Source organism: Somniosus microcephalus, chromosome 17 (genome assembly GCF_052327205.1).
Source record: "Somniosus microcephalus isolate GS21.2 chromosome 17, FLI_Smic_1.0, whole genome shotgun sequence".
Taxonomy (NCBI): domain Eukaryota; kingdom Metazoa; phylum Chordata; class Chondrichthyes; order Squaliformes; family Somniosidae; genus Somniosus; species Somniosus microcephalus.
The window spans coordinates 61,333,052-61,348,577 of NC_141003.1; the positions used below are offsets into that span (position 1 = coordinate 61,333,052).

At 49.1% G+C, this 15,526-nt stretch overlaps 1 protein-coding gene across 1 annotated transcript in view; it reads left to right on the plus strand.

Moving 5' to 3' along the window:
* The first annotated feature begins 1,488 nt into the window (after positions 1-1,488).
* Positions 1,489-15,526, plus strand: part of LOC147105772 (uncharacterized) — a 232,055-nt gene continuing 218,017 nt past the window's right edge. The window contains 2 exon segments of the mRNA XM_086010942.1: positions 1,489-1,625; positions 6,408-6,480. Coding sequence (XP_085867068.1) covers positions 1,489-1,625; positions 6,408-6,480 — 210 coding nt within the window.

The following is a 15,526-nucleotide window of genomic DNA, read 5'->3' on the forward strand; positions in this document are numbered from 1 at the left end:
CCCACAGGCACGGACTCTCACTGGGGTACGGGTCCCACAGGCACTGACTCTCACTGGGGTATGGGTCCCACAGGCACTGACTCTCACTGGGGTACAGATCCACAGGCACTGACTCTCACTGGGGTACGGTTCCACACACACTGACTCTCACTGGGGTACAGTTCCACAGACAGTGACTCTCACTGGGGAACAGTTGCGCAGACAGTGACTCTCACTGGGGTATAGTTCCACAGGCACTGACTCTCACTGGGGTACAGTTCCACAGGCAATGACTGTCACTGTGGTACAGTTTTTCAGGCACTGACTCTCACTGGGGTACAGATCCACAGGCACTAACTCTCACTGGGGTACAGTTCCACAGACACTGACTCTCACTGGGGTACAGTTCCACAGGCACTGACTCTCACTGGGGTACAGTTCCACAGACACTGACTCTCACTGGGATACAGGTCCACAGACACTGACTCTCACTGGGGTACGGGTCCCACAGGCACTGACTCTCACTGGGGTACAGTTCCACAGACACTGACTCTCACTGGGGTACAGTTCCACAGGCACTGACTCTCACTGGGGTACAGTTCCACGGACACTGACTCTCACTGGGGTACAGTTCCACAGACACTGACTCTCACTGCGGTACGGGTCCCACAGGCACTGACTCTCACTGGGGTACAGTTCCACAGGCACTGACTCTCACTGGGGTACTGTTCCACAGGCACTGACTCTCACTGGGGTACAGTTCCACAGGCACTGACTCTCACTGGGGTACGGGTCCCACAGGCACTGACTCTCACTGGGGTACACTTCCACAGGCACTGACTCTCACTGGGGTACAGTTCCACAGACACTGATTCTCACTGGGGTATGGGTCCCACAGGCACTGACTCTCACTGGGGTACAGTTCCACAGGCACTGACTCTCACTGGGGTACAGTTCCACAGGCACTGACTCTCACTGGGGTACAGTTCCACAGGCACTGACTCTCACTGAGGTACAGTTCCACAGGCACTGACTTTTACTGGGGTACGGGTTTGACAGACACTGATCCTTGCTGAATTGTCCTGTTTTTATGTGTGGTCCTAGACTGTCCTCTTCCCTTTCACCCCAGCTCTCACACACGGAAGGGATGGTGGGAGGCTTGGTTTCCCACCTGACCCCAGAGCTCTGAGGCCTGTTGTTGCTCTCACAACTGTCCATAATGAGGTCAGTGACCTCAGCACTATCGTGATATCAACCTGGGATCTTGCTGCTGCTCTATTTGGTGAGTTCCACACTTGGCCTTGTATTCACAAACTGAGCCATTTGAGTGAGCTTCTATTTGTGTAGTTTTTAAATTTCAGAATGAAAAATATTAGATGGGATGTTGATGCTGGTTCAGGGAGTTTATACATTGTGGAGCTGGGCTATACAGAGCAGGAGTGATGTGGGCTCCATCGCTGCATTATCCTTCATGTGCGTGGTGTAAGGAGGGGACGATCAACCAGGACGATGGCTAAACAGAGACCCCTGCTGGAAAGTTTACACGTGGGAGACGGCAGGGCGAGCTCTGCTCTGACGCCTCATATAGTGGAATGTCCCTACAACACTCAGACAGGCCTCACATTAAGAGTGACCATTTCAGTGAGGTACCAGAGGGTGGATGATACTCGTGGAAATATATTCAGGGGAGGGGAGAAAGAGTCAGCACCTTCAGGGGAGGGGGGAGAGAGTCAGCACCTTCAGGGGAGGGGGAAAAGAGTCAGCACCTTCAGGGGAGGGGGAGAGACTCAGCAGCTACAGGGGAGGGGGGAGAGAGTCAGCAGCTACAGGGGAGGGGGGAGAGAGTCAGCAGCTTCAGGGGAGGGGGGAGAGAGTCAGCAGCTTCAGGGGAGGGGGGAGAGAGTCAACACCTTCAGGGGAGGGGAAAGAGTCAGCACCTTCAGTGGAGGGGGAGAGACTCAGCAGCTACAGGGGAGGGGGGAGAGAGTCAGCAGCTACAGGGGAGGGGGAGAGAGTCAGCAGCTACAGGGGAGGGGGGAGAGAGTCAGCAGCTTCAGGGGAGGGGGGAGAGAGTCAGCAGCTTCAGGGGAGGGGGAGAGAGTCAGCACCTTCAGGGGAGGGGGAGAGAGAGTCAGCACCTTCAGGGGAGGGGGGAGAGAGTCATCACCTTCAGGGGAGGGGGGAGAGAGTCAGCACCTTCAGGGGAGGGGGGAGAGAGTCATCACCTTCAGGGGAGAGGGGAGAGAGTCAGCAACTTCAGGGGAGGGGAGAGAGAGTCAGCACCTTCAGAGGAGGGGGGAGAGAGTCAGCACCTTCAGGGGAGGGGTTTGAGGGACGGGGTCGAGGCACGGGGAGGGTGTTGAGGCGCGGGAGGGGTTTGCGGGGCGGGGAGGAGGCAAGTGGTGTGGAGCAAGTTGTGCTTGGTTCCGGTCTAGTTCAGGTACGGTGGGACTCTGCTTTTAGCTCGGCTCCAATTGACACCAGTGAAATGCCCGCTCCCCCGGTGTGTGGTTAAATGCACCGAAATTCTAGTGTTAATAATCGGAGCCTGTGCCTGGCGGTTGATGGTTGGTTTAAAGGGACCTGTCCTGCGGAGGAGGGCTGTCGGCAGCTTGACTGTGATTATAGACTGTGCTCAGTGGTTACCATGGCAATGATGTTGCTCAGAACTCGTGAAGGCAGAGAATAGAAAACCGTCGCCCTGCAACACAACATGGAGTCTGTGAGGCACGAGCATCTGGGCTGGTTATTGATCGTAAACTTCACAGAGCCACTGGTGGCAGCTCAACCACAGGGGCTGCATGCCCGATCACCAGGAGCTTGCACGCCCAATCACCAGGAGCTTGCGCGCCCAATCACCAGGAGCTTGCACGCCCAATCACCGGGTCTCATGCACCTGATCACCAGGGGCTCGCACCTGATCATCATAGTCTCTGTGCGATCACCAGGGGCCAAGGCTGTTCACTCGCTTCCTGCTGCCTCCTCTCCCCACTCCTGTGCTCCTCACTCTTTTCTAGTCTTTAAACTCTACCCCCACCCTCCTTTACACAGCAGATTACCTCCATCTCTTCCATGGATTGTACCGGCACCCTCAATCACCTTTTGTCCCAGGTCCTGGCTTCTACCTTCCCCTATGTAGCTGTTTCTTTGCCAACATTATCGACCTCTCCCTATCTTCTGCCACTGTCCCCAACCATAATAAGTGGGTTGTCATTTCACACCTCCTTAACCCCTCTATTATCCCTGGTATCGTCCTACCTCAAAACCAAAGCTCTCGTGTGCTGCCATCTGACTACATGCTGACCGGTTACATCACTCAGCAACAGTCTCAGCTACTTTTACCCATTCTCCTTATTAAGAGAGTGTCTGAAACATCTGATTTTGGTCTGACTAACAGTCTCTCCTCGCACAGACAGTGCCTCATATTGGCTGAACCCACCCTGCTCCACATCGGAAGAAGGTCGTATGTAAAGTTTTGGTGGTGCATGCAATTGCAATATAACTTGCAGTCAGAAACGGGAGAATTTATAATGGGGAACAAGGAAATGGCTGGGCAATTAAACAAATAAATTGGTTCTGTCTTCACGGAAGAGGACACAAATAACTTCCCAGAAATGCTAGGGAACCAAGGGTCTAGTGAGAAGGAGGAATTAAAGGAAATTAGTATTAGTAAAAAAAATAGTGCTGGAGAAATTAATGGGACTGAAAGCTGATAAATCCCCAGGGCCTGATAATCCGCATCCCAGAGTACTAAAAGAGGTAGCCATGGATGCATTGGTTGTCATCTTCCAAAATTCTATAGATTATGGAACAGTTCCTGCAGATTGGAGGGTGGCAAATGTAACCCCACTATTTAAAAAAGGAGGGAGAGAGAAAACAGGGAACTACAGACTGGTTAGCCTAACATCAGTAGTAGGGAAAATGCTAGAGTCTATTATAAAGGATGTGATAACAGGACACTTAGAAAATATCAACGGGATTAGACAAAGTCAACATGGATTTATGAAAGGGAAATCGTGTTTGACAAACCTACTGGAGTTTTTTGAGGATGCAACTGGTAGAATAGATAAGGGAGAACCAGTGGATGTGGTGTATTTGGATTTTCAGAAGGCCTTTGATAAAGTTCCACATAAGAGGTTATTGTGCAAAATTAAAGCACGTGGGATTGGGGGTAATATACTGGCATGGATTGAAAATCGGTTAACAGACAGGAAACAGAGAGTAGGAATAAATGGGTCTTTTTTGGGGTGGCAGGCGGTGACTAGTGGGGTACCGCAGGGATCAGTGCTTGGGCCCCAGCTATTCACAATATATATCAATGATTTGGGTGAGGGAACCAAATGTAATATTTCCAAGTTTGCTGACGACACGAAAGTAGGTGGGATTGTAAGTTGTGAGGAGGATGCAAAGAGGCTTCAAGGCGATTTAGACAAGTTGAGTGAGTGGGCAAATGCATGGCAGATGCAGTATAACGTTGATAAATGTGAAGTTATCCACTTTGGTAGGAAAAACAGAAAGGTAGAGTATTATTTAAATGGTGCTAGATTGGGAAATGCTGATGTACAAAGGGACCTGGGTGTCCTTGTACACCAGTCACTGAAAGCAAACGTGCAGGTGCAGCAAGCAGTTAAGAAGGCAAATGCTATGTTGGCCTTCATTGCAAGGGGATTTGAGTACAGGAGCAAGGATGTCTTACTACAGTTGTACAAGGCCTTGGTGAGACCACACCTGGAGTACTGTGCAGTTTTGGTCTCCTTACCTATGAAAGGATATACTACCATAGAGGGAGTGCAGCGAAGGTTCACCAGACTGAATCCTGGGATGGCAGGACTGTCGTATGAGGAGAGATTGTGTCGACTAGGCCTGTATTCACTAGAGTTTAGAAGAATGAAAGGGGATCTCATTGAAACGTATACAATTCTGACAGGGCTAGACAGACTGGATGCAGGGAGGATGTTTCCCCTGGCTGGGGAGTCTAGAATGAGGGGTCACAGTCTCAGGATACGGGTAGGACATTTAGGACTGAGATGAGGAGAAATTTCTTCACTCAGAGGGTGGTGAACCTGAAGGCTGTGGAGGCCAAGTCACTGAATATATTTAAGAAGGAGATAGATAGATTTCTAGACACAAAAGGCATCAAGGGGTATGGGGAGAGAGCAGGAATATGGTATTAAGATAGAGGATCAGCCATGATCATATTGAATGGCGGAGCAGGCTCGAGGGGCCGAATGGCCTACTCCTGCTCCTATTTTTCTATGTTTCTGACTTCCATTCCAGGAGGGCGATCCTCGTGTCTGAGCCCGCTTCAAAGTGTAAAGCCCAGATCAGTGAGATCAGTACTTCAGAGGAAGCAGCATTCAGTTGTACATGGATCTGCATCTGTTTGGAGGGAGGCGATTATCAGGATACCTCAGGGATATTATCCTTTCAATTGCACAGAAGTGATTTGGAAGTGGGGACAGAAAGGAAACTGAGTTTGTTAACTTGGAAAGTAGGAACAGGAGGAGGCCAATCAGCTCCTCCAGCCTGTTCCGCCATTCAATTACATCATGGTTAATTGCATCTTAACCCCATTTACCCGCCTTTGCTCCACATCCCAGAATAAGCCGAACCCAACAAAAATCTATCTTGAATGTTCTAATTGATCCCCAGCATCCACAACTTTTTGGGAGAGAGTTCCCGATTTCCATTACCCTTTGTGTGAAGAAGTGCTTCCGGACATCACTCCTGAATGGCCCAGCTCTAATTTTAAGGTTACGCCCCCTTGTTCTGGACTCCCCCACATGAGGAACTAGTTTCTATCTAACCTATCGAATCCTTCAATCATTTTAAACACCTCGATTAAGCACTGCGCTCCCGCCCCACACACCCCCAACTGTCTAAACTGAAGGGAATACAAACCTAATTTATGCAACCTGTCCTCATAATTGGCGCAGATACGTGTACCAGAACTGCCCAACAATTGGCAATATCTGGGACTTCAAACATAGCAAAAAGTCATTTTAAAGCTCAGGAGGTTTGAGGTCTGTCCTTGTGGTCAGCAGACAAAATTGATTAAAGTCCCCCCCTGCCACCTGGAGAAGTCTTTCACACTCACCTGAGAGCACACACACACGCGCTCATACACACACACAAACACACGCTCATACGCACAACAGACACACACTCACACAAACGCACAGACACAAACTCATACACACACGCATAGACAGACACACACTCATACATATATGCACAGACAGACGCACTCATACACACACACACACACACACATTCAGACACACGCACACACACGACACACACAACATTCACTCACACACATACACACTCAGGCACATACACACATTCAGACACAAATAGCACACATTTCAGCTCTGTTCTGTTTTAATTCATAATTTTCGCTAATTTGGTTCCATTTTTCCCAACAGTGATTTACAACTGCCTGCTGACTTCAGTCCAACTGTACATCCCCAGCGAGGGAACCCCAGCTTCAGAATCACAGTACGTATCAGACAATAGCCCAGACACTGAACATCAGCGTTTAGAATCACAGTACGTATCAGACAGTACCCCAGACACTAAACCCCAGTGTTTAGAATCACAGTATGTGACAGACAGTACCCCAGACACTGAAGCCCAGGGTTTAGAATCACAGTATGTATCAGACAGTACCCCAGACACTGAACCCCGGGGTTTAGAATCACAGTACGCATCAGACAGTACCCCAGACACTGAAGCCCAGGGTTTAGAATCACAGTATGTATCAGACAGTACCCCAGATACTGAACCCCGGGGTTTAGAATCACAGTATGTATCAGACAGTACCCCAGACACTGAACCCCGGGGTTTAGAATCACAGTACGTATCAGACAGTACCCCAGACACTGAACCTCAGGGTTTAGAATGACAGTATGTATCAGACAGTACCCCAGACACTGAATCCCGGGGTTTAGAATCACAGTACATATCAGACAGTGCCCCAGACACTGAACCCCGGGGTTTAGAATCACAGTATGTATCAGACAGTACCCCAGACACTGAAACCCAGGGTTTAGAATGACAGTATGTATCAGACAGTACCCCAGACACTGACCCCAGGGTTTAGATTGACAGTATGTATCAGACAGTACCCCAGACACTGACCCCAGGGTTAAGAATCACAGTACGTATCAGACAGTACCCCAGACACTGAACCCCCGGATTTAGAATCACAGTATGTATCAGACAGTACCCCAGACACTGAACCCCCGGATTTAGAATCACAGTACGTATCAGACAGTACCCCAGACACTGAACCCCAGGGTTTAGAATCACAGTATGTATCAGACAGTACCCCAGACACTGAACCCCCGGATTTAGAATCACAGTATGTATCAGACAGTACCCCAGACACAGAACCCCGGGGTTTAGACTCACAGTATGTATCAGACAGTAGCCCAGACACTGAACCTCAGGGTTTAGAATCACAGTATGTATCAGACAGACCCCCAGACACTGAACCCCGGGGTTTAGAATCACAGTATGTATCAGACAGACCCCCAGACACTGAACCCCGAAGTTTAGAATCACAGTATGTATCAGACAGTACCCCAGACACTGAACCCCAGGGTTTAGAATCACAGTACGTATCAGACAGTACCCCAGACACTGAACCCCAGGGTTTAGAATCACAGTATGCATCAGACAGACCCCCAGACACTGAACCCCGGGGTTTAGAATCACAGTACGTATCAGACAGTACCCCAGACACTGAACATCAGGGTTTAGAATCACAGTATGTATCAGACAGACCCCCAGACACTGAACCCCGGAGTTTAGAATCACAGTATGTATCAGACAGTACCCCAGACACTGAACGCCGGAGTTTAGAATCACAGTATGTATCAGGCAGTACCCTAGACACTGAACCTCAGGGTTTAGAATTACAGTATGTATCAGACAGTAACCCAGACACTGAACCCCAGGGTTTAGAATCACTGTATGTATCAGACAGTACCCCAGACACTGAACCCCAGGGTTTAGAATGACATTATGTATCAGGCAGTACCCCAGACACTGAATCCCAGGGTTTAGAATCACAGTATGTGTCAGACAGTACCCCAGACACTGAACCCCGGGGTTTAGAATCACAGTATGTATCAGGCAGTACCCCAGACACTGAATCCCAGGGTTTAGAATCACAGTATGTATCAGACAGTACCCCAGACACTGGAGCCCCGGAGTTAGAATCACAGTATATATCAGACAGTACCCCAGACACTGAACCCCGGAGTTTAGAATCACAGTATGTATCAGACAGTACCCCAGACACTGAACCCTCAGGGTTTAGAATCACAGTATGTATCAGACAGTACCCCAGACACTGAACCCTCAGGGTTTAGAATCACAGTATGTATCAGACAGTACCCCAGACATTGAACCCCAGGGTTTAGTATCACATAGAAACATAGAAACATAGAAGATAGGAGCAGGATTAGGCCATTCGGCCCTTCGAGCCTGCTCCGCCATTCAACGAGATCATGGCTGATCATCCAAACCGTAGCACCCGGTCCCTACACCGACAGCCATCCCACCCAAGCCCTATCCCCGTAACCCCGTAACCCCACGTATTTAATCCCCCCCTAACACTAAGGGCCAATTTTTATCATGGCCAATCAACCTAACCCGCACATCTTTGGACTGTGGGAGGAAACCGGAGCACCCGGAGGAAACCCACGCAAACACGGGGAGAATGTGCAAACTCCACACAGACAGTCACCCGAGGCCGGATTTGAACCCGGGTCCCTGGCGCTGTGAGGCAACAGTGCTAACCATAGTACGTATCAGAGAGTACCCCAGACACTGAACCCCAGCGTTTAGATTCACGGTATGTATCAGACAGTACCCCAGACACTGAACCCCGGGGTTTAGAATCACAGTACGTATCAGACAGTACCCCAGACACTGAACCCCGGGGTTTAGATTCACAGTACGTATCAGACAGTACCCCAGACACTGAACCCCAGGGTTTAGAATCACAGTATGTAACAGACAGTACCCCAGACACTGAACCCCAGGGATTAGAATCACAGCATGTATCAGACAGTACCCCAGACACTGAACCCCGGGGTTTGGAATGACAGTACGTATCAGACAGTACCCCAGACACTGAACCCCAGGGTTTAGAATCACAGTACGTATCAGACAGTACCCCAGACACTGAACCCCAGGGTTTAGAATCACAGTACGTATCAGACAGTACCCCAGACACTGAACCCCAGGGTTTAGAATCACAGTACGTATCAGACAGTACCCCAGACACTGAACCCCAGGGTTTAGAATCACAGTATCTATCAGACAGTACCCCAGACACTGAACCCCAGGGTTTAGAATCACAGTACGTATCAGACAGTACCCCAGACACTGAACCCCAGGGTTTAGAATCACAGTACGTATCAGACAGTACCCCAGACACTGAACCCAGGGTTTAGAATCACAGTATGTATCAGACAGTACCACACTGAACCCCAGGGTTTAGAATCACAGTATGTATCAGACAGTACCCCAGACACTGAACCCTCAGGGTTTAGAATCACAATACGTATCAGAGAGTACCCCAGACACTGAACCCCGGGGTTTAGATTCACAGTACGTATCAGACAGTACCCCAGACACTGAACCCAGGGTTTAGAATCACAGTATGTATCAGACAGTACCCCAGACACTGAACCCCAGGGTTTAGAATCACAGTATGTAACAGACAGTACCCCAGACACTGAACCCTCAGGGTTTAGAATCACAGTATGTATCAGACAGTACCCCAGACACTGACCCCAGGGTTTAGAATCACAGTATGTATCAGACAGTACCCCAGACACTGAACCCCGGGGTTTAGAATCACAGTATGTATCAGACAGTAGCACAGACACTGACCCCAGGGTTTAGAATCACAGTATGTATCAGACAGTACCACAGACACTGAATCCCCGGAGTTTAGAATCACAGTATGTATCAGACAATACCCCAGGCACTGAACCCCGGGGTTTAGAATCACAGTATGTATCAGACAGTACCCCAGACACTGAACCCCGGGGTTTAGAATCACAGTATGTATCAGACAGTACCCCAGACACTGAACCCCCGGAGTTTAGAATCACAGTATGTATCAGACAGTACCCCAGACACTGAACCCCAGGGTTTAGAATCACAGTATGTATCAGACAGTACCCCAGACACTGAACCCCCGGAGTTTAGAATCACAGTATATATCAGACAGTACCCCAGACACTGAACCCCGGAGTTTAGAATCACAGTATGTATCAGACAGTACCCCAGACACTGAACCCTCAGGGTTTAGAATCACAGTATGTATCAGACAGTACCCCAGACACTGAACCCCAGGGTTTAGAATCACAGTATGTATCAGACAGTACCCTAGACACTGAACCTCAGGGTTTAGAATCACAGTACGTATCAGACAGTACCTCAGACACTGAACCCCCGGAGTTTAGAATCACAGTATGTATCAGGCAATACCCCAGACACTGAACCCCAGGGTTTAGAATCACAGTATATATCAGACAGTACCCCAGACACTGAACCCCTGGAGTTTAGAATCACAGTATGTATCAGACAGTACCCCAGATACTGAACCCCAGGGTTTAGAATCACAGTATGTATCAGACAGTACCCCAGACACTGAACCCCAGGGTTTAGAATCACAGTATATATCAGACAGTACCCCAGACACTGAACCCCTGGAGTTTAGAATCACAGTATGTATCAGACAGTACCCCAGATACTGAACCCCAGGGTTTAGAATCACAGTATGTATCAGACAGTACCCCAGACACAGAACCCCCGGAGTTTAGAATCACAGTATATATCAGACAGTACCCCAGACACTGAACCCCAGTGTTTAGAATCACAGTATGTATCAGACAGTAACCCAGACAAAGAACCCCCGGACTTTAGAATCACAGTATATATCAGACAGTACCCCAGACACTGAACCCCAGTGTTTAGAATCACAGTATGTATCAGACAGTACCCCAGACACAGAACCCCCGGAGTTTAGAATCACAGTATGTATCAGACAGTACCCCAGACACTGAACCCCAGGGTTTAGAATCACAGTATGTATCAGACAGTACCCCAGACACAGAACCCCCGGAGTTTAGAATCACAGTATGTATCAGACAGTACCCCAGACACTGAACCCCAGGGTTTAGAATCACAGTATGTATCAGACAGTACCCCAGACACAGAACCCCCGGAGTTTAGAATCACAGTATGTATCAGACAGTACCCCAGACACTGAACCCCAGGGTTTAGAATCACAGTATGTATCAGACAGTACCCCAGACACTGAACCCCCGGAGTTTAGAATCACAGTATGTATCAGACAGTACCCCAGACACTGAACCCCAGGGTTTAGAATCACAGTATGTATCAGACAGTACCCCAGACACTGAACCCCGGGGTTTAGAATCACAGTATGTATCAGACAGTACCCCAGACACTGAACCCCAGGGTTTAGAATCACAGTATGTATCAGACAGTACCCCAGACACTGAACCCCGGGGTTTAGAATCACAGTATGTATCAGACAGTACCCCAGACACTGAACCCCAGGGTTTAGAATCACAGTAAGTATCAGACAGTACCCCAGACACTGAACCCCAGGGTTTAGAATCACAATATGTATCAGACAGTACCCCAGACACTGAACCCCGGGGTTTAGAATCACAGTATGTATCAGACAGTACCCCAGACACTGACCCCAGGGTTTAGAATCACAGTATGTATCAGACAGTACCCCAGACACTGAACCCCGGGGTTTAGAATCACAGTATGTATCAGACAGTACCCCAGACACTGAACCCCGGGGTTTAGAATCACAGTATGTATCAGACAGTACCCCAGACACTGACCCCAGGGTTTAGAATCACAGTATGTATCAGAGAGTACCCCAGACACTGAACCCCAGGGTTTAGAATCACAGTATATATCAGACAGTACCCCAGACACTGAACCCCGGAGTTTAGAATCACAGTATGTATCAGACAGTACCGCAGACACTGAACCCCAGGGTTTAGAATCACAGTATGTATCAGACAGTACCCCAGACACTGAACCCCAGGGTTTAGAATCACAGTATATATCAGACAGTACCCCAGACACTGAACCCCGGAGTTTAGAATCACAGTATGTATCAGACAGTACCCCAGACACTGAACCCCAGGGTTTAGAATCACAGTATATATCAGACAGTACCCCAGACACTGAACCCCGGAGTTTAGAATCACAGTATGTATCAGGCAGTACCCCAGACACTGAACCCCAGGGTTCAGAATCACAGTATATATCAGACAGTACCCCAGACACTGAACCCCGGAGTTTAGAATCACAGTATGTATCAGACAGTACCCCAGACACTGAACCCTCAGGGTTTAGAATCACAGTATGTATCAGACAGTACCCCAGACATTGAACCCCAGGGTTTAAAATCACATAGAAACATAGAAGATCGGAGCAGGAGTAGGCCATTCGGCCCTTCGAGCCTGCTCCGCCATTCAACGAGATCATGGCTGATCATCCAAACCATAGCACCCGGTCCCTACACCGACAGCCATCCCACCCAAGCCCTATCCCCGTAACCCCACATATTTAATCTCCCCCTAACACTAAGGGCCAATTTTTATCATGGCCAATCAACCTAACCCGCACATCTTTGGACTGTGGGAGGAAACCGGAGCACCCGGAGGAAACCCACGCAAACACGGGGAGAATGTGCAAACTCCACACAGACAGTCACCCGAGGCCGGATTTGAACCCGGGTCCCTGGCGCTGTGAGGCAACAGTGCTAACCATAGTACGTATCAGAGAGTACCCCAGATACTGAACTCCAGCGTTTAGATTCACGGTATGTATCAGACAGTACCCCAGACACTGAACCCCGGGGTTCAGAATCACAGTATGTAACAGACAGTACCCCAGACACTGAACCCAGGGTTTAGAATCACAGTATGTATCAGACAGTACCCCAGACACTGACCCCCAGGGTTTAGAATCACAGTATGTAACAGACAGTACCCCAGACACAGAACCCCAGGGTTTAGAATCACAATATGTATCAGACAGTACCCCAGACAGTGAACCCCAGGGTTTAGAATCACAGTATGTATCAGACAGTACCACAGACACTGAACCCCAGGCTTTAGAATCACAGTATGTATCAGACAGTACCCCAGACACTGAACCCTCAGGGTTTAGAATCACAGTATGTATCAGACAGTACCACAGACACTGAACCCCGGGGTTTAGAATCACAGTATGTATCAGACAGTACCCCAGACACTGACCCCAGGGTTTAGAATCACAGTATGTATCAGACAGTACCCCAGACACTGAACCCCCGGAGTTTAGAATCAAAGCATGTATCAGACAGTACCCCAGACACAGACCCCAGGGTTTAGAATCACAGTATGTATCAGACAGTACCACAGACACTGAACCCCGGGGTTTCGAATCACAGTATGTATCAGACAGTACCCCAGACACTGAACCCCGGGGTTTCGAATCACAGTATGTATCAGACAGTACCCCAGACACTGAACCCCCGGAGTTTAGAATCACAGTATGTATCAGACAGTACCCCAGACACTGAACCCCGGGGTTTAGAATCACAGTATGTATCAGACAGTACCACAGACACTGAACCCCGGGGTTTAGAATCACAGTATGTATCAGACAGTACCCCAGACACTGAACCCCGGAGTTTAGAATCACAGTATGTATCAGACAGTACCCCAGACACTGAACCCCAGGGTTTAGAATCACAGAATATATCAGACAGTACCCCAGACACTGAACCCTCAGGGTTTAGAATCACAGTATGTATCAGACAGTACCCCAGACACTGAACCCCAGGGTTTAGAATCACAGTATGTATCAGACAGTACCCCAGACACTGAACCCCGGAGTTTAGAATCACAGTATGTATCAGACAGTACCCCAGACACTGAACCCTCAGGGTTTAGAATCACATTATGTATCAGACAGTACCCCAGACATTGAACCCCAGGGTTTAGAATCACATAGAAGCATAGAAGATAGGAGCAGGAGTAGGCCATTCGGCCCTTCGAGCCTGCTCCGCCATTCAACGAGAGCATGGCTGATCATCCAAACCCTAGCACCCGGTCCCTACACCGACAGCCATCCCACCCAAGCCCTATCCCCGTAACCCCACGTATTTAATCCCCCCCTAACACTAAGGGCCAATTTTTATCATGGCCAATCAACCTAACCCGCACATCTTTGGACTGTGGGAGGAAACCGGAGCACCCGGAGGAAACCCACGCAAACACGGGGAGAATGTGCAAACTCCACACAGACAGTCACCCGAGGCCGGATTTGAACCCGGGTCCCTGGCGCTGTGAGGCAACAGTGCTAACCATAGTACGTATCAGAGAGTACCCCAGACACTGAACCCCAGCGTTTAGATTCACGGTATGTATCAGACAGTACCCCAGACACTGAACCCCAGGGTTTAGAATCACAGTATGTATCAGACAGTACCCCAGACACTGAACCCCGGGGTTTGGATTCACAGTACGTATCAGACAGTACCCCAGACACTGAACCCCGGGGTTTAGATTCACAGTACGTATCAGACAGTACCCCAGACACTGAACCCCAGGGTTCAGAATCACAGTATGTATCAGACAGTACCCCAGACACTGAACCCCAGGGCTTAGAATCACAGTATGTATCAGACAGTACCACAGACACTGAACCCCAGGGCTTAGAATCACAGTATGTATCAGACAGTACCCCAGACACTGAACCCCAGGGTTTAGAATCACAGTATGTATCAGACAGTACCCCAGACACTGAACCCCAGGGTTTAGAATCACAGTATGTATCAGACAGTACCCCAGACACTGAACCCAGGGCTTAGAATCACAGTATGTATCAGACAGTACCCCAGACACTGAACCCCAGGGTTTAGAATCACAGTATGTATCAGACAGTACCCCAGACACTGAACCCAGGGCTTAGAATCACAGTATGTATCAGACAGTACCACAGACACTGAACCCCAGGGTTTAGAATCACAGTATGTATCAGACAGTACCCCAGACACTGAACCCAGGGCTTAGAACCACAGTATGTATCAGACAGTACCCCAGACACTGAACCCCAGAGTTTAGAATCACAGTATGTATCAGACAGTACCCCAGACACTGAACCCTCAGGTTTTAGAATCACAGTACGTATCAGAGAGTACCCCAGACAGTGAACCCCGGGGTTTAGATTCACAGTACGTATCAGACAGTACCCCAGACACTGAACCCAGGGTTTTAGAATCACAGTATGTATCAGACAGTACCCCAGACACTGAACCCCAGGGTTTAGAATCACAGTATGTAACAGACAGTACCCCAGGCACTGAACCCCAGGGGTTAGAATCACAATATGTATCAGACAGTACCCCAGACACTGAACCCCAGGGTTTAGAATCACAGTATGTATCAGACAGTACCACAGACACTGAACCCCAGGG